At 42.1% G+C, this 25460-nt stretch overlaps 1 protein-coding gene across 1 annotated transcript in view; it reads right to left on the bottom strand.

Moving 5' to 3' along the window:
* Positions 1-25460, bottom strand: part of celf4 (CUGBP, Elav-like family member 4) — an 88039-nt gene that overhangs the window by 49593 nt on the left and 12986 nt on the right. The window contains exon 2 of the mRNA XM_067587947.1: positions 16611-16693. Coding sequence (XP_067444048.1) covers positions 16611-16693 — 83 coding nt within the window. The remainder of the gene's footprint in view (positions 1-16610; positions 16694-25460) is intronic.

Genomic DNA, 25460 nt, shown 5'->3' with positions numbered 1-25460 from the left:
ATCCCTGTAACAGAGAATCTGGACGAGTTAGAATCCTGTCCAAAAACGTTACAAGGTTGTCCCACGAGGAGCATAATCCATCAAAGTGATTTTTCTTCTCTCTCTTTCTCCCACCCCCTCCTGTTCCGCCCCCCTGTCTTCTTTGCAACGTAATCATTTTCCTCTCACAGGGTGTGACATTCATAAAGGATGCTGGTGTAGGTGCCACGTCTTGCCAAAGTTTGGGATGAGTTTTAGAGGTGTACTTACAGTGTGGGATTGCCAGAGGTGAGTTACAATGCTCCTCAGCAGACTTACCCTTCTAACTGTCCTCCTTGTCTGGTTTCTTTTGCCCTGCTCTCCTTTCTATCCTTTTGTCCTGTCCACCATTGATCAGTTATCTGAAATTACTTTTAAAAGATAGGAGCCCTTGGCTGTACTGCCTTTGGAAGGCCAGGTTCTCCGTACCTCCAACATTTAGCTTCATATGACACTGTTTGATCGAAACCAAATAACTGAAATGAAGACAAACAGGAGTGGTAACTAAGAACCTGAACTTGAAGCTGAACTGTGCTAAGTAGCTTGATAATGCTTGACAAAGCATTATCCAGGTCACTCAATCCTACTTTCACAAAGACAAGCCCAACCCTCCTGACTTCCATCAAATCCACAGGATTCAGGACCCTGGGAGCTGGCCTCAATGACACTTTACTAAGCAAAATGAGACACGAGACATATCGAATCTCTCTTAAAGCCAGTCAATAGTCAGTACCAGTTATTTCAGCAGGCAAATAATGTCCTTAGTAAAATGGAGCTGGAGTGTTTTGTTTGTTTCTCTGTGGAGTTCTGTTTCAGGTTTTGGTGGCAAGAACGCAGCTGTTCAGTCCCTTAAACACCTTTGGTTTTCAGCAAAACATCCTTTATTCAAAGTTTCTGGGGAGCCTCTGTGGAAAGGTTGTTTACTTATAGTCTTCACAAATATGCTAACAAGCTGTCTACATACAAACCTTATTATCACACAAACCTTGTGACTCAGTCTGGCCGCCCCTCTTTCCCCTCCCTCCGCAGATTCCTATTTCAATAATGACGCTGCAAATTTTCATTCTGTTGACGTGCGAGTGCGGTGCATGTCAGAGCACTTTGTCAAATATGTAGACCGAGTTAAAACACACACGCGCGCGCTGAAAAAGAGGTACAGAGAGAGGGTGGAAAACAAACATCATCTGACAAGTTTGTGGCACATTTGGTTCAGACAGTGTGATTCCCTCTGGATCTAGCGGGGAGACGAAGTGTGGGAGAGGAGGGCAGAGAGAGAGAGACAGAGAGACAGACTGAGTGAACTCTGTCAGAGCAATTGTTCTTCCATGTGGAAAGGTGACAAAAGAAAAGTGTGAAAGGGCCCACAACGGGGAGGGGGTTATACAGGATGCAGAGAGAGGAGAGACAGATAGAAGGGGAAAAGGTAGCAAGAGAGGCTGTAAGAGAATGAGAGGGATGTTAAAATTTTAGATTCCAGCTGGTACAATTGTTGTTGCATAAATAACACTACTGTACTGTAAGGGATTGGTTTGGATTCTGTTGAGTCTGTCTTAATATAGTACTCACATGTCATATGTAAAGAGTTATTCATTACTGTAATCATTCCTCTTGTCTATACTGGCTGTGAAGAGATCCCTTGATAATGCGCCTACAACGTAACAGATGGAGGACAAAATCCACGGTCCTCGTCCTCTGCAAAAATGCATTTTTAAGTGCAGCTGAAACTAATGTGAGGCTTCAGCAGGCTGAGTTAGCTAAATCAAGTCAGTATCATTGTCCTGATAGTCTCGAGTACGTTTATTGGCGGTGTTTTGTCGTGGAAACGCGACTACGATGACATACCCCTCTGCCGCCACTCAGCAAGGAAACACGGTCCATGGAAACACAAAGAGGGAATTTTGTACCAGTCTGTAATTTTGGAAGATACACACTTGATTTGACTAACTTTGACTGCTAGCCTCATATTTGCTTCAGCATGGAAAATGAATTTTCACCTAGTTTTGTTCACTCAAATTTGACTGCTGCAATGTTTTTGCTAGCTGTAGCTAGCAACATATGTGCTTATATTATCTATGGAGATTGGCTGTGTGTCTTAGCGCTGCATGTTTATCAAGTGGAGTCAGTTTTCAATGAAGCTGCAGACGTGGACAGAGAAAGTGAGGATGTTGGCTATATGTTAGGTACGTCCAACCCTCTTGGCCACCAGGACGCCCCCATGTTGAAACTCATGTGAATGTGTTTTCACCTCAATTTGTGTCATCCCAGGAAAATGCGCTTCTACTTGTGTCTTTGTGTTGACTTTATTGTAATCGGGCTACCACTAAAATCCGCTTTGCATTCTGACTGAACACACCTTTACCATGTCAGGAAGGGATCTCTTCATAGCCGTTATAGAGAGAAAATCTGAAGCTATCCTTTAAGAAAGACATGGCACCACTATCTTACATTGAGTAGAAAAATTAAAAAGACATTCAATAAAGCAAACTATTTTCCAGGGTCACTTCTCACAAAAGCAATACACATGCACACAGACTCTTTTCTGTCTCTCTCTATCACACACACATAAACACAAAGAACATGTTACGTGTGCTGGTCAGAGTTGATGCTCCCAGCAGTGGCATATCAGGCCATAATGAAGGCGCATTGCACACAATCTGGCAGTGTGGACAAACAATCTTTCTGTTTCCCCCCTCACACACGCACACACAGTCACAAACACACACTGTGAAACACTTAAGTGGGTGAGTCAGACCAACGCTCTTCCTGTGTCTCACACACATAAACACTCACCCAGCAGAGGCGAGGCGAGCGGCAGAGCCCCTGCCAGGTTATATGGAGGGACAGAGTGTTCTGAGTTACTGCACAGTGCAGCCACTCTCAACGGCAGCACCATACAGAGTCCATAAAGCATGATGGATGGCCTATCATCATTTACCTCTTTGGTGACTTCTCAATGCTGTCACACCCCGCCAAGCACATGCAAGAGAGGTGAGACACACCAAAACAGACAGGCCAGCAAAGGCAGAACATAACGACGAAAACAACACACACACACACACACACAAAAAAAAAAGGCAATGCGGACAAAATGATGCTAAAAGGAGGATTAGAGAGTGACAGAAAGAGGGAGAAATAGAATGAGAGGAAAGACAGAGAGATGGATGAGGGAGCATCTTTGATGTTTGCTAGAATTAATGCACACTCACACAAACAGTTGCACACACACACACACAAACACACAAATACACTCATGCACTATCACAAAAGAACTGAACCATCCCTTGTCCCCTCTCTCCTTTGATGACAGCACCCCACACACGTAGAGGCCGTATTTAGAGCATGCAAAATCTACTGTCTCCTCCACTCTTCTCTCTTCTCCTCCTCTCCATGCCACAGCAGAGGGAACCGGAGGAGGCCAGAAGAGACGGCGAGACAGAAAGAGACAGACAGACAGAGAGAGAGAGAGAGAGAGAGAGAGAGAGAGAAAGAATGAACACCAGATGCAGCGAGATGACACAGTGATAGTTTACATGTCAAAGCGGGTGAGATATCAACAATGGGTTCAGGAAAAAAGAAGAGGAAAGTAGAAAGTGCGTGTGTGTGTGTGTGTGTGTGTGTGTGTGTGTGTGTGTGTGTGTGTGTGTGTGTGTGAGACAGGGGGAGGGAGTCCGTTGCTAGAACAGTAAATAACTTCCATGAGAATGAGTGCAGCCAGGGAGCCAGAGGGGGCACAGGGCTCAGTCTGTACTACAGTGGAAAGTAAAGCGCTCTGTGCATTGTGATGAGGCTGAATTTGAACTGTTATTTTAATCTCTTACACCTGAGGCTGCTTTTCACTCTCTTCCTCATGGCATTGTCACTACATGTCTCATCAGCAGGCAGCAGACAGAAATTGGAATTTTAAAAGGGTAGTCTAGAAATTTAGTATTGCACTTCTTCAAAAAATAATTGTAAAAATCAATGAAGTAGAGGTCGAGATATCCTGAATTTTAATTCCCTATTACGTGTCATACTCCGAAACTGCTGCATGGATCCTACATTGCCCATTTTAGTGTCTTTTCATTAGACACCCTCTACCTGGTAAACTCACATCTTTCAAACTATACAACCCCAATTTTTAATGCAGCCTGTCTCCATTGCAGCTGAAATAACCCCGATGACATCATGAGGGGTTATTCTCTCAGACATGACAAAGCACCCCCACAGCCATAGCTCTTTTTGACTTTTTCAGCGATTCATATAGTTGAAGGCCAATCTCTCAATCCTTCACGATTAAGAATGGGAATGTCATCCTCTTGTGCCAGAGCCAGAATCCATTTTAAGCAAAAAATGGGAACAGGCGTGGATGAAACTGACACAGCTATACAGGTTGTTGTAGTGCCATTTCAGCTTCTGTTGTCCATTAACAACAACGTCGATGGGACACATGCCTGAACTAGTGACTGGTTTGGGCAAAATAACCACCCGTGACAAACAGAAAATGTCTAACATGAAGATGTTTTCAGAATGAATAATGAAGTTGAAAAGTGTGTGTCTCATTTTCAGGGCAACAGAAGACACAACCGGTTGAGTGAGTCTCCCCATGAGTAGTGAAGTGTTAAAATTCTGTCGAGTTTGCCTTTAAGGAAATGTTATGCTTCTTAAAAACAGCATCATTTAGCATATAAGTGGCACCGGGTTTTAGGATACTCTAGACTTTGAAAAGTGGTGTTGACGAAGTTAATGTGTATAGCAGGTGCTCACAGTGACTAAGATCTTAAATTGAAGCTGGTATTTTGATCTTCGCCGGAGAAAAAAATCCCCACAGTGTTGTTGCTGCACAGAACACTGAAAGAAAAATGTTTCCACCAGACTTCTCGCCTTCATACAAGCAGAAAGAGAGAAAGCATGAGAGAGAAAGAGAGAGAGAGAGAGAGAGAGAGATAGACTGCATCTCTGGACAGTGCCTATTGATCGCCACCCGGCACACATCACCACAACTTTCACAAATTGCTATTGAGAAGTGACCTGTAATGCAATTACTGGCCAATCCGGGGCCTTGGTTGCCATCAATTATTAAAAGCTGCCTGAGTCGTGGCCCGCTATCCTGCCTCAGCTGGTGTGTTGTGTCATTATCACATCTGCCGGCCACCAGCTCGCCAGCTGCTGCAGCGGGGTCTGGAATAAGATTTCCGAGCGCCACTTCCCACTCTGTCGAACACATCAGATGATATGGCCAAACGAAGAAATTGAAATTGCTGTATTATATATTCCAGCAGCTACAGTGAAGGTGAGGTGGTGAAGGTCACGGAATAAAATGGGTTTGGCACATTACCATTGAGCATGAGAATGGGATTTACAGAAGAATAAAAACCCTTTGTGAAAACTGTGGGGTTAGTTTGTGCTTTATAAGAACTTTTGTAAAGTGGAAAAACAACATTAATATTGCAGTATGGCTTGCCAATGGGTCCTAGTTTTAAAAACATTCAGTATAGTCAATGCCAGCAACAAATCAATGGCTACTGTTTCTACACCTAACCTGCTTCTTCTCGCTGAGTCCTGTAATCATTCCCTATATGTTTCCACTTTACTACACTGGTAGCTCTTCAGTAATCAGTTATACATTCCTTGAGTAATTTCTGCCATCAGGGTTATGATGAAAGAAGACAGAGAAAACAGCAATGCAAGCATTGCATGATAATTGCCCTTTGCTTTGAACTGACACAATAATTTTTCTTATACTTGTTCTCATTATAACAGCCCTTGTTCAAACTGGGCCTGCGATTTTTTTCTCTGCAGTCATTGTGAAATAATTTATTTGTTATCCAGCATGACACCAAAGTAGCACTTGGTACTTAAATACTTGGGTATCTCACCAAAAGAACAACATTGCATCTACAGTAGAAAGTAACTTGAACATCAATTTTGACACAGTAGAACCATTTTATTCCAAAATTCTGTAGCCATTTTGGAAAACAAGTGATACCTAATTCCTTAAATAAAGTATATTACATGGGCTTGTAATTCAATTATTTATGTTACTGTTGAGAAAAAAGACTTGTAGTCAACAATTCTCAGTAAACTTTAATTCACACCAATGCCAACTCCATTCTTTGTAGATATCTCATTAAGAAAAAACTTGACTATAACTTAATCAGACTAGTATAGAGAAATCAGAGTAAAGAATGCATCACATGGTGGGTTTCATGCTGCACGGTAAAAGCTGCAAGAGCCTTGTAAAACTTGAGGAAAAAATGAAATTACTGAGTGAACATTTTTCTGTGGTGTCTCAATGCCTCTGCTATCTGCTGCTCTGAGTGACAAACATAGGACTAAAGCAGAGTAAAGTCACACTAATGCACAACAAAAAGAAAAGGTATACTATATGGACCATAATATTCTCCAACGATCAATAAAACACCACTCTAATAGATAAATTATATTGTAGGTGTGACTGATTTATTGGGTTTTATTGTTTTCAGTTATCTGTTCTCTGTTCTTCAACATTTAATGTGTGTGGTAAATTAACTGAACAGGCTACTATAAAGACATCAGACAACACTGCACTTACTGTTGTGGAAAGACATACTGTACTATATGTGTGGGGGCTTAAAAACATGAACAAGACAAGAAGATATAACAGTGTGACACACAAGTATTCAGAAAAAAAATCCCTGAACTGGCAGGATATTTGAAAGCAGCTGGAGTCGGGAGAACTCAATCCAGCCGCAGCAGCAGGAGGTAAAACTATGACAATGCCAGAACGACTATCACAACCAGCTTAGGGAAATACCTAAGTCTATGAACTATACGCACGGTCAGAGCTGAAGTCGGGCGCACAGTGGTTAGGATGCTATTAAAGATTTTCTTTTTTTGAGAAATAGCTTGTGCTGCAGCAGCCCATGCTTCTGTCCTCTCCTCAGTGCCGGTCCTAGCACTGCTGGGTTTATATCAGTAAGGAAGTGCAAGACTTTTGGGGGTTTATCAAACAACCCAAAACATGCCAGAATTAGACGGCTGATTTCTCAGCACTTGAACAATAATATGGACACCGGAGAGAAGTTTGTGTCAAATTTTCTCACAAGTGAGAACTTATCAACTGTGCCTGGAAATGAATGGAAGACCTTTTTTTTTTTGCCACTTTCCATTCAGGTGAGTATATAGATGAATCATAAAGTGCCAGCTGTGACGTTAAACACTTGTAAATGCTCAGTGGAGCGGGCTGTTGAGGATGAAGACTCATTGGTGCGTTGTAAGGCTATGCTTTTGTGGATCAATACAAACTCAAGGAAAGGACAAGTTGATTTCAGACTGTGACAATAGCTTGAGCCAGCAACAGATTGAGATGCTGAAAAGAGCTATGGCACCTCTAAAATTTCTGAAGTGGGGACAAGCTTTTAGAGAGACTACGAAAAACATTTGGATCACCCAATAATAGCACTTACCAGAGGTGTTTTGAATTGGCCAGACAGTTCAATCAATCCCTTTAGAGAGAATATCACACTGTTTAGTACTGCTGGCTGAGGACTCTGTCTTACTGTATCTGTCAGCCACAATTTGTGGTAAATTCAATTAAAAGAGAGGAATAAGGGTTATTTGAAATTATCATAAGCGTTAATACGGAAAAGTATTTCTCCGTACAACATGTCCCAATGGAAAGTGATAATGGGACATTTTGCTAAATTCTTATTTTAAAATATTGACACTGGGGAGTCCCGGCCAATACTCAAAACTCCCCTTTTTAGATGAGATTAACATTAAATAAATTCTCTGGGTTGCTACTATGACATTGCATGCACTGCAATATGGCTTGGTTAAAGGTGTGTAATTTCACATATGGATCATCAATCTATTAGTCCAGCGGGTAACATGCACCACCTCTGAAATTAGTTGGATTACTGGACTAAAGTGAACTGTTGCCTCCAGACAGATGATTTTTTCTCATTTGAACAATCTGCTCAAACTCCGCTTGGCAATGGGAGGTTGTAACATCAGGCCTAGAGCCCAATGATAATGGCAGCATTCAGACTTTATATGACAAAGGATGATGTGTAGGCAGCTTGTAATGATCTTTGTTACAATTATGGTACCATTCGTGTGTCACTCCTTCAAGGTTTTTAACCAAAACTACACTATATGGCCAAAAACATGGGGACATCACATCCATATTGGATTGAACATAATCCAACATTTCTGTAAAAAAAAAAATTGGACCCTTTTAACCATTCTGTTCTTGAATCTTCCGATCTTTATTTATCTTACTTCATGAGATGTAGTTTGTTGGTTTCAAAAAGTTACAGAAATTGTTGGACACAGCCTCACCAATTCCGACGTCAGAAAAATGTGGGGGGAGGGAGGTTCAGATGCTGTTCAACCATCTGACAGGCACTTTGGTCAGAACATAGAGACAGCTTAAACTCACATGGGCTGTGCACCATGTGATGCAGGAAACAAATAAATAAATCAATATATCAAACCAGAGCCATGGACATAATACGCTTCTATAAGAGCCTCCCCTCCTCTTGGAAGGCTTTCACAAGATTTTGGAACCTGGCTGCAGGGATTTGCTCTCATTCAGCCACAAGAGCATTAGTGAACTCGGCCATTGATCTTGGGCGATAAGGCCTGGCTCCTACGGTAGTCTGTGTTCAACCCCATGTTGGATGCGGTTGACCAGTCAAGTTCTCCCACACCAAACCGAGAAAACAATTTATTTATGGACCTGCTTTGTGCACAGGGGCATTGTCATGTTGAAACAGGAAAGGGCCTCAAACTGTTGCCAAAAAATTAGATGCATACTATTCTCTAAAGCACCAAACTCTAATAGGTGGCCTGTGGGCCAGGTCCAGTCCGTGAGAGCCAAATATCTGGCGAACGGGAACGCACTTGTAATAACGTGAAATGAAGTGTGCACTGCTCTACTTTATTTTGACTTCATCCCACACCGTAGACTTGACCTACTGTATGACCTACTGCGCTTTCTACAGTCCTCGACTAGACAGCGCCACTGACCAGCTAAGCCACCTGTCATCTAAGTGAATTATTACCAGTAATTCACAGATAATCAATAACTGCCCTAAACCAAGAACAACATGGCCTGCACAAAAAAGTGCAAAGTCAACCAGGAAAACCGTCAGTTCAAATCTGACTGGACTATTCAGTTTTGTTTTATTTTACCGGACCATGCCAATGCTAAACCGGCATGCTTGATATGCATGCAGACCGTAGCTATCTGCATAGCAGATGAGCTAAAGCAGCACTTCAGCACTATGCATGCTGCCAGTTTTAATGCCAACTACTCTCAGCATTGGCACAACAGAATACATCTGAAGGATTGCCTCATCCCATCGCTCTCACCTCTCTCACTGATTGGTGAGTGAGTATCCATTTATTTTTGTCCATTTGTCACTCTTATTGTGATATAATAATAGTTACAACAACAATAATACTAATAATTTAATTTGTATAGCACTTTTCATACTTCAAATGTTACAGAGCTTTATTAAAAAGAATAAATAGATGAAATGAGGGAACAGAAACAGTGGAAAAGGCAGTACTACTAAAACAACAGTGAACTATAGTTGGTCAAATTTAATGCAACAATTAAATAATATAAAAAGAAATTAAAATAATACAAAAATAAAAGCAAATTATATTGTTTGCAAGAAGAAAAGCAAATAATACTATTTGGTATTTATAGTCTGATATTATTTGATAAGCACACATTTTAAAAGTGTCAAAATAATAATAATGTGCTGTGTTATTGTGTTACTTAACCTCATATTTATATACTGAAAATCTCTGTCTGTCTCTATCTGTTTGTCTTCCTGTTTCTGTCTCTCTCAGTGTGTGTGTGTGTGTGTGTGTGTGTGTGTGTGTGTGTAAATAATTAAATGCTTGGTTATGGACTTATTTTGTTTCAAGAGTGCATTTTATTTCCTGTGTGACGCTCAGCACAGGCTTTGAGAATCCCAGGCCTAAATTATTACTACTAGCACCACCATTACTACTACTACTGCTGCTACTACAACTACTGCTACCACTACTACTACTACTACTACTACTACTACTACTACTACTTACTGCTTGTCATAATTTGGCCCATGGGGAAAACTAATTGGTGAACCCTGATCTAAAGTGTCATTGTATACTGTAGCATTAAATACAACTAAGGGTCCTGTAGCCCAAACAATGAAAACAGCTCCATACCAAAAGTACACATAGTATGTGTACAGGGCCACATGGTGTATGTGATCTAACAAAACATATTCCCTCTGTAAGCTTTGAGAAGAAAAACACAAGAAAATGACTGAACTATGATGAGATTATCAACAAACAGTGGAACTTAACTCTGAATTTATTACAAACACTAATTTCAGAAAGTCTTTCTTCTTTTGACTGTTGGGGAGACTCATTTGAATTTTTATTGCAGGCTTATGACCTGCCAGATTCAGGCTGCATACTGCCTCACTTAAAAGCTTTGCTCTGGTCTGGACACTGGATACTGTTTGTTTTTTTTTTGTTACAATGACTCCTGGCAGTGCCTGCTGATGTGCTGGTCTTTTTACTGTTAGGTGACTGAAATAAGTTGCTCATTAGGTCTATAAGTTTACAAAAATCTGTGTGTTTGTGTTAAGTGTACTGTATATGCCTATTGATGCGGCATGCCGCTGGAAATGTTGCTGTAAAGCCTGAGGAAAGAATGAAATCACTGAATGAACGTTTTTCTCTGGTGTCTCAAAGCCTCTGCTATGTGCTGCTCTGAGTGAGAAACATAGGAGTAGAGCAGAGTAGTCAAGTCGAACTAATGCACAATAAAAAGAAAAGGTATACTATATGAACCATAATATACTCCAACAATCTGTAAAACACCACTCTAATAGATAAATTATATTGTAGGTGTGACTGATTTATTGGGTTTTATTGTTTTCAGTTATGTGTTTTCTGTTCTTCAACATTTAATGTGTGTGGTAAATTAACTGAACAGGCTACTATAAAGACATCAGACAACACTGCACTTACTGTTGTGGAAAGACATACTGTACTATATGTGTGGGGGCTTAAAAACATGAACAAGACAAGAAGATATAGCAGTGTGACACACAAGTATTCAGAAAAAAAATCCCTGAACTGGCAGGATATTTGAAAGCAGCTGGAGTCGGGAGAACTCAATCCAGCAGCAGCAGCAGGAGGTAAAACTATGACAATGCCAGAACGACTATCACAACCAGCTTAGGGAAATACCTAAGTCTATGAACTATACGCACGGTCAGAGCTGAAGTCGGGCGCACAGTGGTTAGGATGCTATTAAAGATTTTCTTTTTTTGAGAAATAGCTTGTGCTGCAGCAGCCCATGCTTCTGTCCTCTCCTCAGTGCCGGTCCTAGCACTGCTGGGTTTATATCAGTAAGGAAGTGCAAGACTTTTGGGGGTTTATCAAACAACCCAAAACATGCCAGAATTAGACGGCTGATTTCTCAGCACTTGAACAATAATATGGACACCGGAGAGAAGTTTGTGTCAAATTTTCTCACCAGTGAGAACTTATCAACTGTGCCTGGAAATGAATGGAAGACCTTTTTTTTTTGCCACTTTCCATTCAGGTGAGTATATAGATGAATCATAAAGTGCCAGCTGTGACGTTAACACTTGTAAATGCTCAGTGGAGCGGGCTGTTGAGGATGAAGACTCATTGGTGCGTTGTAAGGCTATGCTTTTGTGGATCAATACAAACTCAAGGAAAGGACAAGTTGATTTCAGACTGTGACAATAGCTTGAGCCAGCAACAGATTGAGATGCTGAAAAGAGCTATGGCACCTCTAAAATTTCTGAAGTGAGGACAAGCTTTTAGAGAGACTACAAAAAACATTTGGATCACCCAATAATAGCACTTACCAGAGGTGTTTTGAATTGGCCAGACAGTTCAATCAATCCCTTTAGAGAGAAAGTCACATTTTTAGACTTAAAAGAGGGCAATAAGGGTTATTTGAAATTATCATAAGCGATAATAGGGAAAAGTATTTAGCCGTAGAATAGACACAGTACACGTGTCCCAATGGAAAGTGATAATGGGGAATTTTGCTAGAGCAAAGAAAAAAGCATTTTCTTTTGCTGGAAATGTTGCTCGTATCACTCCAGTGTTCTGTCAATGACTGTGGATTCATTAATTGGAGCGCGTTATGTGGCAAACGGTTTTCTTTTGGATAAGGGTGATTAGGATAGTTGATGAGGTGATGGCTTGGGGAGAGAGAGGGGGTGTTTTAGCTCCAGGCCCCGCAGCATTATTCATGTGGATGTGCAGCTATGGCTCCTGCACACTGCACCACTAATCTAAATCTACAAGAAGGAGTGAACTACTGTACTTGTGCACACTTAGGAGAAACAAATCATAACTGAGCACCACCAAAACCCCTCTCCAACCCCTTCACCCACTTTACCTGGGGAGCCTGGCAGTTATCGACCAATGAGGGCGACTTATTGAGAAAAAGCTGCCATGAAACTAGGTCGCAGGAGCCAATCAATGCCATGGATTTCTTGCCCTGGCATTATCTCAACTGAGAGAAGGTAGGGTGGGGGTTGAAAAAAAAAAGAAACAGACACAAATCAGTCGGTATGGAGGCACCTCGACTATACCTCTCCTCCCACTCCCTCCATCCACCCACTCTCTCCAACTTGCCTTCATCAACCCCTTCCTCTTTCCTCCCCTCCTGCTATTCATTTGCTTTCCCGTCTTTTCTGTTGTTTGTTTGCCCCTGGGCTGAAAACTCTGCGTGTGTATGTGTGCTCCATTATGTGAGTGTGTGTGTGTGTGTGTGTGTGTGTGTGTGTGTGTGTGTGTGTGAAAGCGCTCTGAAATGACGCATTGATTCACAGTGTTCTATATTTTCTCATCTGGCTCACTATTACACTGTGAGTCAATCGACGCCGTATTTCTCTCTCTCACTCCCTCTCTCTTTTACTTTCTCCTCATTTCTCTCCATCTACCTCTCTTTCTATGAGTATCAGAGTATCATGTTGTTGAATGAAAGTGTTTACGAGGAGTGTTGTATTCCTGTTACAAGAGAAGAGAAGGTTTGGAGTGTGAGTGCATGTGTTGTGAGTATCAGCGGTATGTTTAGTACCTGCACATGCCTCTGTGTGTGTGTGTGTGTGTGTGTATGCATTATTCTCTAGCTTGAAACATGTTGCTAAGTATTCACGAGTGCTCCTTTTGTGCACTGTGTGGGGGTATATGGTAGTGCTGTGGCCTATACTGTATGTATCTGTCAGTGTGTTTGAGTGGATGCCAGGTTGGTCTTTTCTTTTTTTGTGTGTGTGTGTGAGTATTTATATGTGTGAGGGAGGTTTTGCTAGTGGGTATTTGTACCCTGTGGTTTCTACACACACTGCACTTGCTCTAGCTCTGCAACTCCACCCTGTGACCCACACGTACACACACACACACACACACGTGCATGCACAAAATCACATCCTCCCACTCGTGAGGACGTTTGCCAAAATCAATAGAGGCTTTTTAATGCCTCTTGCTGTAGTACGAGTCTGAAACTGGAGCGCGGGATCACAAATATGGCAGCTAGGGCCCAGCGTTTGGGACGCGCCCCATTTTAGGCCTGTCTCTTGTCACCGGTATCTCCAATACCTCCTCCATTTATCTGCTCTATAGCTGTGTTCCTCAAATAAGGAAACACAACTATTTCAGTGCTGATATCTTGTATTATCTTACTTTTTCTCAGAATTTTATTTATCTGTTTTCCAGGCATAGGCAAAGACAGACTCCTAAAAAGCTTCCTCTCCTACCAGGCCTCATCGCTTGTATGGTTTAATATCTTTTTCAGGTTCACCATAAAATGCTGCTGTTGGTTGAACTGCACTCATGTCTATCAGTATTTTATTCATGCTGTAGATGAAAAGAAGCTGTCCAAATCCTTTACAAAGATTCCTGCCGAAACACATCTACACTGACACTCCTCTCCACAGATCATGTAGATAGAATATACAGCACGATACTGGTTATATTTTCTTAGAGCAGAGCCTTCCTGCTGTCAAATTGCTTTTAAAATTTAAATGCAGGCTAAATGTACCTGAAATATGCACTGTGCAGCTGTATTATGTTAGAAAAAATAAGCTGAAATATAGTATATATCTGATCTGATTGGCAGAGACCATTGAAGAAGTTGGATTGGGATGAATGTTTCGAATGCCCTCAAACAATTCAGTAACACTGTGTCAGTAGAGCCGATTTAATTACGTTAGCAGAAAATGTTCCATCTGCATAATCCTGTGTACCTGTAGTTTCTGGCAATATAATGGGATGAGGGATGTGGAAACAATTTGTCATCTATCAGGAGCAGTTCAATGTCAGTGTCACTTTAACATCAGTGTTTTTGCTTGCTACTTGTTTACCCAAAATCTCTCCTGGCACTGCACCAGCTCAGTTGCATGCACACTCACACACACACACATACACGCACACACACACACACACACACACACACACAGGGCAGTACTTTGTCTGAGCTACACCAACAGCCTACAGCCATGCTTACAGGGCATTTCCACTAGGAAGCCAAATCCCCTCTTCTCTCGGCTCACCTGGCAGCGAAAGAAAAAAGATGGCAGAAAACATTTTAAATGTAAGGGTAGGGGAGCAACTTTGACGATAAAAAGCGCATCAGGACGCAAAGTGAAGGGGAAAGAGGCTTTGAGGGGGAAAAAAAGGGATTTCATTTGCAGGGTTTTGGTTGTGTTGGTCTGTGAGTGGGGGATTGATAAAGGATGGAAGGAGGCAGAGAGAAGAAGCTAGGTGAAAAAAAAACAAAACATGGGTGTAGTCGTGCGCCATAAAACGTCCCACTGCCTTTCCCAGGGCCAAGTCCTCGCTCTATTTCTAATGAACTCATTTATTCTGTTTTGCTGGCTTTACCTCCACCAGCAACAAAAGACAGTCTCCTGGTCTGCCTCTCTGAATGCTCTGTTTCAGGGTTTGTTGAACATCTAGGTCTGTCCTGTGGCATTACCTTTGTTTACTTAATGCTCAACATCGATCAAATGCAAAACCTGAGACTGTCCTCTGCTGGCAAAGGCATTGCTAATTAGCATTTCCTTTTAAAACAATGTTGATTGCAAGTGACTGATTAAATTTATTTGCTGTTGATGCATTACTATGTAGCGTGTGAAGCTAAATTCAGGCTCTTTTAAAGATGTGAAGACAGAATCCTTAAAAAAGGTTGTTATTGTGCCCATATATTCTGGTCCAACAAAGGCAAAAACATCAATCGCAGCACATTTTGTGTGAACACAAAATCGCATTCTGGTTTTGGCCAAATATTTAATCTCTCCTCCTCTCTCTCTGTGTGTCTCTGTCTCTCCCTCCCTCTTTCTTTCTGAATAATATGCCACTGGGAAGTGAAAAAAAAACTGAGAGCACGGATCCCCACTCCTCCGCTCTTCTCGGCTGCACGTCTGTGATGTCATAATCACTCACATCAAAGGCTATGCGCTCAACACGGCGACTGTCAGCTTCCCTGGAGGCGTCATTAAAAACGAACAGAGCAAACCGAGCCAGGCCTGACAGAGACGCATCAAAACTTCCGAACGCGCACATATGCACGCATGCAGGCGTGTGCTCGCACATAAATGCGCCGCACACGCAAACGCAGATGCATGTGTTTTCAGGTGCATGCACACTCAAACACATATTAACCGAAATACATTAAAGAGACACATTCACTCACACACAAATATGTAATCATAAAATCATGTATACCCTAAAGAAAATGTCTATAATCCCTCATACCCACATACACACGCTAACAACTGAATATCTACCTCTCTTCTCTTTGACAATGTCAAAAATCTCTCGTTCTATCATGCATGAATAAGAGCTGAACATTAAAACAAGACACGCGTTGCTTCCAGCTGCATCGTACATGTGAGTGGTAACATCCACAGCATGTGAACATCTGTTGTGAAGATGTGCTATCGTGATGTACATTCATGATGCACACTCATGTTGTTGCCAGTCCGGGGCCTTAATGCAGAGCGCGTACATAAATGTACAAATAGCCTACATCCACTCGCCCACCAGCTTTTCATCCCTCTCTGTCTATCTCTCACACACTTGCCCACACACATGGATGCGTACACACACACACACGCACACACACACACATACACACACACACAGAGGCACACACTCATTTACACAAACTGGAGGAAGGACTATAAATAGTATGCCTATGATGCGATGCTGTGTGTGGTTTCTCCCTATGGGTTTGTGTGTGTGTGACTGTCAAAGTGAAGAGAGAGGGAAGCAGTGGAAGGGGGGAGAGCGGCAGAGGAAGAGGACGGATATTTAAGAGAAAGCTGGGCTGTGCTCATGTCTGGTGTACAGCCAGTGATAAACAGTACATGACAAGCATGGTGAAGACGGTGAGTCCCCTTTGATTTGGAATAAATATAAGACATTATATGTTAAAAATGAGCATCTGTGTTTGTGTGTATATGTCTGTGTGTGTGTGTGTGTGTGTGTGTGTGTGTACCGGAGTGAATACGATGTGTTTATGTATGATTTTGCTTCTGGGCCAACATGGCCGTTCCTCATGTATGACTTACCCCTGGCAGGGTCTTCTGCTCGTGCAGTGCATTCTGGGCTTTCAGGGCCGACTCTCTGGCACAGTAGGTGAGGAAGGCACAGCCTGAAACACAGCATGAGACAGAAAGAGAGACAGATAATTATGTTATATGAACTGGGGACAGAAAAGAAGAGACAGCCATGGGAGGAGGCTGCACCAATCATCAGCGAATAGCCAAAAACAACACACACACACACACACACACACACACACACACAGAGTACGCCTGCAGCTTTAGCTCTAAAACTGTACGTATCGGTCTACATGGGCGCATTGGGAATTGCGCCTGTGTTTGTGTGTGTGCCTGCGCGTGTTTGTGCACAACTTAGAGCATTTCAGTGACTGAACAAACTGAACATTCCTGTGTACACAAACGCAATCCAATACACATGCAAAAAAGAAATGAGAAAAAAGGCGTGACCAACAGTTACATTTTTGGAGATGCAAAGATTTGTGCATTCTGTTGCGTAAGAGCCTGCAAAACACATCAAATCTGAGTTTTCTCCCCAGCAGTCTGAAATAGCAGTTATCCATCCGTCCATCACACTCTTCTGGCTGCTGTGACAGGGATAGACATTTCCCTGACAGCTTCTCTCTCTCTCTCTCTCACCCCTCCCCCTCCCCCCTCCCCTCCCTCCACCCTTCATTTCTCCGTCTCTCTGCTCCATATGTTCCAAGACTACCCACAATCCTCGGTTTTGTTAGCACCTGGGCTGACATGTGGGGGTGGAAGGAAGATGGAGACGCAGGAGGCAAGGCAGAAGAAGAAGCCGTGGGGAACGTGTAAGTCGTTCCCTCGCCACCCCCTGTTGACAGTGAGGCGCACGCCACTGTCAGAGAGCTGACAAACTGTCAATCTCCAGATCAAGGCAAATGATTCATGTGTCTGACAGTTTAATAAAACACTTACAAAGACAATTGCACAGTAGGCTGCGGTGACAAGATTCAATTTGAGACAAATATTCCTCATATTGTATGTGCAGGTGTTTTGCTTGTTTGCTCTGGAAAATTTTAGCTAAATACAAAATAAACATTTAAATTGAATTCAGTTAAATCCAGTGAAAGAAAAAAAAAAAAAAAAAAACATCCACCAGGGAGAATTAGTCTGTGGGCTTACACAGTGATAAGAATACTAGCAGACATTTCAAGCGTTTGAAAAATATCGTTCTTTTAGGGAACAATGAGGTAGACACGAGCATTAGCAGCAGGAAAAAAAAAAAAAAAACGCTGCCATGCAACGAACACAAGCACAAAGAACGACAGTTTGTTCTGGGAACATCAAGGGCTGAGTATTAGACGATTATCATAGACCCCTCCCCCCAAAAAACACAAACACAGTGCAGTTTAAAGAACCCCCCCCTCCCCTTTTATAGCTCTTCCATGTTGTGCTTTGCTTTGTTCTTTTTGCATACTGGGGGCTATTTATCGTTGAGGCCAGCACCATGTACTGTATGTAGAAGCAGCATGCCTCTCGACTCTGCGTCTTTAACCCCGGGTCGTCCTGATGGCGGGACACTGGGGAGCTCCGCCTGTTGGTGTTTTTAATTAACGGGCCTCTCTCTCATTAGGGGAAGTGGGAGCTGGCCGCTGACAGCTTGGCTACCTCCTCATCCTCTCCGGGCCTGTCGTGTTAACGCTACATGCCGGCGCCGTCCCACAGGAAATACATGCACGAGCCTCTGATTCACACGCCTGACACTCACTTGCATGTTTGGAGTGCAAGCACCCACCACATCCAGTAAATATATAGGGGTGGAAAGGTGTTCAGATCCAGCAATACCACAATGTAAAAACACTCCATTAAAAATAAAATGACCTGCATTTTAAATGATTTGATGCAAAATATAATTCATTTTAAAGTCACTTTCAAAATGGAAACTGAAAGTAAGAAGTAAAGTACAAGTACCTCAAAATTTTACAAGACTACTGCTTAGTTACGTTCAACCACTGACTACATTCACACATGTGTGGAAGAGACAAGCTCACACATAGATGCTAACATGGTCACACACGCACACACATGAAAAGTGACAGTCAACAAACGTTCAATTTATCATCATTGTCACAAGTCAGATGCTGGCAGCGGCTCTAGTATCTTACTAAGACCCATATTGGCCCAGGAGAGAGAGATAAGCTGTTTGTTTCTGCTGTCAATGCTGCCAATTTGGTTTCCCATCACTTCAAATTCAAATCAACAGCAGCGCAGAGGGGATCTGAGAGAATGTGTGTGTGAAAGGAGAGGAGAGCTGGGGGGTGGGGGGTGGGGGGTGGGGGGGGGGGGGGGGCTGGTGGGTGGAGAAAGAGAGGGAGAGAGAGAGAGAGAGAAAGAGAGAGAGAGAAAGAGAGATGAGGGAAGGAAGAAGGGCAAGGGAGCAAAAAGAAAGGGGAGGGGGGGTGGAGAACAGCAGAGAGGAAAAGCCGAACAGCAACGGATGCTCAGTAAGAGAGGGAGAGGTAGAGAGAGAGAGAGAGTAGATAAGATCACCTAGCTTCTGTGAACACCATCCCCCTGTGTCCTACACTCGCTTCTTATCTCAACTGCTGCAGACACCCTAAAGGGACACACACCCGCCGAGAGGGAGAGAAACTGGAAAAGAGTGAGAGAGAGGGAGAGAGAGAGAGAGAGTGACAGAGAGAGAGAGAGAGAGAGAGAGAGAGAGAGAGAGAGAAAGGGAGAGGATGAAAGAAAGCAACGAGGGAATGGTGACTATGAATACTTAGGTGGGGGAGGAAGAAAAGGCACGAGCTTCAGTGGTGAAATCCACCAACTGTCACCAAGCCTCATTTAAACGACAGCTGTGTCGGACCACATAGAGCTTTGACCTTGTTAACGAGGTCAAAGCCTTGACTTGATGAGCTGTCTTTGCTGGACACAGTTTCCCAAAAAGTTGACAGTTTGGGAATATCTGTATCTTTCATCTTTCTATATCTTGAATGATATCCCTTTGTTTGTTTGTTTTTTTTTTTAAAGTTATTTAATTTTATCTAATTTGGGATCAATATGTTTGCAAACTTGATTTAATGAGTTGTGAATTGAATGACTGAAAACTAATTGTATTACTTTGCCTGGTTTTCAACTACTTGACTAACAGCAAAATTTCAAGTAAGTCATATTTTGGATATGGGGACAGTTTTTTTTTCCTTGCCTAAAACACACATTCAACAATATTTAGTCCCATCATGTTTAATTTGTGGGTAATTAAATCCTTAGGTCATTAAAACCCCCAAATTCCCAGAAACAATACAGAGAACATGACCTTTGTGACCTGGCTACAGCCTTGAATGGGGACCCTCCAATCTTTAAATTCTCCATGAAACTAATTATGATTGTACTAAAACTAAAATGAATACCAATGCATTCCCGAATTAGTGCTTTGCAGTGTCACCGGACACATGAATTACTTTTTACAAGCGTGCATTGCTTGACGCCACCCAAGACTAGAAAGCTAGGGGACAATGTTATTGCACAGAATTCTCTAATTATCTTGTGCCTATTAATTCAGGGATTGTAAAAGGCTGACATAAAAAGTTCCCTCCTCTCACTCTATCCCTTTATTCCCAGCCACAGACGGGGAGAAACTCCCAATGATCATTTAAATATTTCAGAACATCTTGGTAAGAGCCTAAAAAGAGTCAATAGCATTAAAAAGCTTTATCCACGGCGCAGCTGAAGCTCCACGCTGGATAGCCCTGGAACTCTGCCTCGAAAAACTTTGGCACAAAACTTTGTTTGAGGCTGTCCAATTTCAGTCAGTCAATAGAAATCTCCACGTCTCCCCTACCTCAGTTCTGTTAGCACTTATCTCCGCCTGAAAGAGTTGACCAAGGACAGCCTTTGCTCAATAAACAGAAGAATGTTTTTTTTTCCCTCCTTTTTAAAAGATTGACCTTAAGACAAGAACATTCTGACTGGATTTTTTGTGAGTGCTGAGGCTTAGATAACACTCTTCAATTCACTCCTGAAATGGGTCAAAGTAAAGATGAAAATTCTTGACTTATTGTGTTCAGAGAAAAAAGCGTATAAAGCCTTGGTCTTTTAGTCATACGGTGAAAACGAGTAGCACTGAGTGCAAAAGAGGAATACTAATAAGTGTTGAATTAAGAGAGATTCTGATTCAAGAATGATACAGTTGCCCTTGTACTGCTGTAACGGGGACACTCAGTATGAACCGTTGGATTGTTACTATTCAGCTCACATCTGGTTCAAAACGCCAAAAGATTAATACAGAAAAGAGGATGGTTGCAATGCAGAAAAGTCTACTTTTGAAAATAAAATATACACAAGCTTTTGAAATTACGATCTCTATGTGTATATGTCTACATCTTGAAAAAATAATCAAAAAGACACGCACATCCCAATACCCAGTAGGATGGGTACTGGATCAAAAGCAGAAGCAGTCTGAGGAAGAGCCTTGTGCTTGAAACGTCACGCATCACGTCCTGTAAATGGGAGCTATTTGGTGTGCAGATCTCTCTCTTTTTCAACTATGTCTACATCTTGAACATCTTTAACCACCTTACTGACTGTGCAATACGGATCCTTAAAGTGCTAATACTCAGATATATTGAACAGTTTTGGATTAATAAAGATTACAGACTGGTTAAATATCTCCCACTAAATCTGGTATCAAAGTGAAGACCCCGCAATTTTGGCTCTGTGAAGAAAAGTAATTCAATAAAGTGAGCAGCAGTTGCTCATATCCCCTTCACCTTTGCTGACCTTTCAGATCATTACTCACAATGGAAAAAAGAGACAGAGGATAGAGGCTATTTTAGGGGACATGGCCAAGGTCTCCAGGAACGCTCCTACTTTCTCCCGGTATCATCTTAAAATCTTTAATTGGCAGCTGTAAACCCTGATTAAATAAAAAAAAGCACTTTGAAGCCCACAATATGAGCTCAGAGAACGGCACTGTACTCTGTGTGAACAGGGACAAAAAAGAAAGAAAGAAAAAAAAAAAACTTCAATTACTGTTCAGAGACCACATCAAGCATGTTTTTTTTCATTGTGTAAAACAGGCCTTAAAAATTCAGGAGCTGTTTCAGGGACTAATGAATGCTAGTCTTGAGTATGATATTATTTCAGCAGAGTGAGGCAGAACTAAGGGGCAGTATTATGAAAGACGAGGTGAATTCATTTATAATGGAGTCTAATAGCAGTCCCAGCTCTCCTATAGGCGACTATATGCAGATCCTTTAGACCTCTCTTCAGGGGAACAAGAAGAGCCTGTAATATAGAAAGATGCATCGAGCAAGCCGCTGAGGGAGCTGGACAGCAAGACAAGACACTGAAAAAGTTAATAACCAGGTGACAGATGAAACTCAAAGGGACACCGCTACTGCTGTATATCTGCTGCAGTTTTTCCTCATTCTCAAAAGTGCAGGACAGTACAGTAATTTAGAGCAATAGCGACTCTAGTTGTAACTGAATTACTCTCTGAGATGAGGATATGAATATCGTTAAATAAAAGTTATTATACTGTATCCTGAGTGAATACTGAGTTCTGGTTGACTGGGGGGGTGTCAAATAAATTTGAATAACTGGGCATTTCCTGAAAAACTGTTCCACCTTCATCATGCAAAATAAATGCACTCTGAAGGTTTGAATGTTACGTTTCAGCAACACATTGAAAAATAACCTGAACAAATTGCTTATAAATTGCCCAAAAATGCAGAGTGCGGGAATAAAACCACTTGATTTATAGACAGAAGGTTCGAAAATCATTGATTACTAAATATGTATTGTGTACATATTGTGTGTATTGTGTTATAAGTGCAAAAACTCAATAATTGATACCTATACTTCAGAAGCCTGTATCAGAGACACAGAAAGTGGTACATGTGGGTAAGGAAAAAGAAAAAAACCCTAAAAAACTGTAGTTGTTGTTGGATGTTGGCAACCTCCATATTAAAATGCATGCAGTAATCCAGAGATTAAAAGTATCAATAACAAATACAGGCACACTGAAAATGTCCTCACACAGTTTGATGCATTTTCAAATTACAACCATACAGATTAAGACAAAACATACATACTTTCTTTAACAAAAAATGTGCAAGAAAAAATGAGAACCTTCAAATAGTATTTGTGTGTGTGTGTGTGTGTGTGTGTGTGTGTGTAAGAGAGAGAGAGAGAGAGTCCCTGAAGATAACAAGTCGCATCTCTCGCCCTGCTTCCCAGAGTGGCCGTCTCTAAGCTGTGCTAATCGATTGGCGAAGGAGGAAAAAGGGCCAGCTTTAATGTGTTGCATGTGAAGGATTTACTGGAGAGCAGAGCCACTGAATCAATGGAGTAGAAAATGCATCATTAGGACAGTGTCGCCCCCCCCCGCCCCCCCCCCCCCCCCCCAACACCACCCACCAACCCCCACCCTGCTCGGTCCCTTGAGGGTCGGGGACGGAAAACACACGCAAACGTACACACACACACACATACACACACACAGGCTTACATGTGATGCTTGAGCTCTCATGCCACAAAGTCAAACACCTTCGTAAACAAGACTCATACAGAAGGCATCACATGTAACATAAATGCTTAAACACACACTCATGCACACACAGCTTCCCTGATGGCTAAGCACACACACTGAAAGTCTAGAGCTGTCCCCAATATCCAGGCAGATGAATCGCCTTACTCTTATCCTACCTCAGCCATTTTGCCAGGAAATGTTTGGGAGACCCAATTTTAGCTTTTCACAATATGAATAATTCAATTTTGAACGAGTCCTGAGTTGAACCAAAAGTCTGCACCCTTACGTAGCATGTCAGGCACTCTGAGAAATATATTGCCACTGACTGCTAAAACAATGTTTGATAGATCACAGATGGACTTTTCTACTTTTTTATCATTTTCATGCCAAACAAGTCACAACTGTTCAGTGTTTCACCTGGGAACTTTATACTTGGCAGACTGGAAAAACCTCTCAAACAGTGTTTTGACCATCATAGAAAACTCTCCTCTTAAAACCAGACAACACAGCACTTTAAAGCTGAATGTCTTGCTTCACCTATTCACTGATTTTGGGTGCTCACACACATCAGGCATTTAAAAGACAGAATATACCAACCCAGTATCTGTAGGAATTATGTCCATTTTGGAGTTAGCCCATCACAGACCCGCAGTAAATGTTTTTTTTTTAAACTTTAATCATGATCTTCGCCAAATCTGTTGCCTAACCTTAACCATATTTTTACTGGCAAAACCATACCTTTTCCTAATCTTAACCAGAGTTTGCAGAAAGCTTGAAATTTAAAACATTACCACTGAAAGTAATTTGGAGTTTTGCAGAATCATCTAATCTTGAAATTCTTGTAGACTGAATAATAAAATGTACAGAGACAAAATGAGTCAAATTTTATTCTATTTTTATGTAGCTCTGTTCATAATGGAAGTGGCATAACTGGCAGACATCAAATTAAAATTAAAAGCCCAGATCAGCCTCAATTACAACCACACAAACACTTACAGTAGACAGAAAGACAGAGAGACAAGACAGACAGATAGAAAGATAGTGTCAAAGGTAACAACCTGGCAAAGCATATTAATCCGTCTACAGATGAATCATGTATCACTAAGAAGACAAAGTGCTTTAATTCTGTCATGGGAGTGGTCCCATGTCTTGTCCCGCTGGTAAAACACTTACAGGATAAACACTCCCATTAATATTCCTATGTGCACCTCTCCTCTTCTCTCCACTCCACTCGCCTCTCTTCTCCTTTCCTCTCCCTGTCCTATTATCCTGCCTCGGCGGACATCCTGTCCTGTCCCGTCCGCCTTGCCAACCTGCAAGATGGAGATGAGAGGACGATCCAAACGCAGAAGGGGGAACATGAATCATTACACTTCCTGTTGTGGCACGCCGTCCGGGGAAGGAAGAGAGAGGACGCCCCCGGGGCTCCGATTGATTCAGGAGACTTAATTGGGTTTATTAGCCAAGATGTTGGGCCCCGTGAGGAGGCTCCCAGAGGCCGCCGAGTCCCCCCCACCCCCATTCCCACTCTTCTGAAGGAGAAAGCCTGCGTAATTGTTTTCCCTCCATCTTCTGTGTCATTGTCAGATGGGTCCTGCGGGATTATTAGCAACCCCAGGTCCCTCAATAATTCATCCAGAGCTATTTATACACAGATGGAGAGTCCTCTAAAGTCTCCCCCAGTGAGCTTATCTGACGCTTAGACAGACAGACAGAGAGAGAGAGTGATGGAGAGAACCAGTGCTACAAAGGGAAAGCAAGGGAGAGATAGACATAGAGAAAATGGGAGAGACATACAAAGAGAGTAAGAAGGATGGAGAGAGGCAATCACAAAAAGAAATGCAAAGACGAGCAAAGCAAGTCTGACAGTGAATAAAATAGTGCGAGCGAGAGACAGCAACGTTTTCCGTAGACCCAGTGACAATGTTTCTGGTGTGCATTGAGTTTCAAGGTGAAACTCTCTTGTCTGCTTTGCCAAAGTGAACAAAAGCACCGTCCCGGGAATAGCATACCCTCACACAACACACATTAATGGCTTTTAATCTTCCCCCCTTTTTCCTCCATTTAACACAATTAAGATGTTTGCAAAGCTAACATGGACCACTAGTCGCTATAGGAAGGACAGATGAAAGACATTCAGGGATTTCCATATGCAAAGTAAACACAGTTATCCGTCCTTTCTAATGTGTCAATGCGTAAAACCAACAAAACAGCAGCCAGCCATTTCTTAAATCTCCTAATAATTCACTAACATAACATTAACACATTAGCATATTAACATTAGCACATTAAATAGCTTCTAATCCCAAACAGATAGTGGTTGGGCTACAGGAGGCTGCATGACTGCATGCTTTTAA

This window comes from Thunnus thynnus, chromosome 4, assembly GCF_963924715.1.
Source record: "Thunnus thynnus chromosome 4, fThuThy2.1, whole genome shotgun sequence".
Lineage (NCBI taxonomy): Eukaryota > Metazoa > Chordata > Actinopteri > Scombriformes > Scombridae > Thunnus > Thunnus thynnus.
The sequence above is the reverse complement of the archived record's forward strand: the minus strand, read 5'-3'. Positions and strand labels throughout refer to the sequence as shown.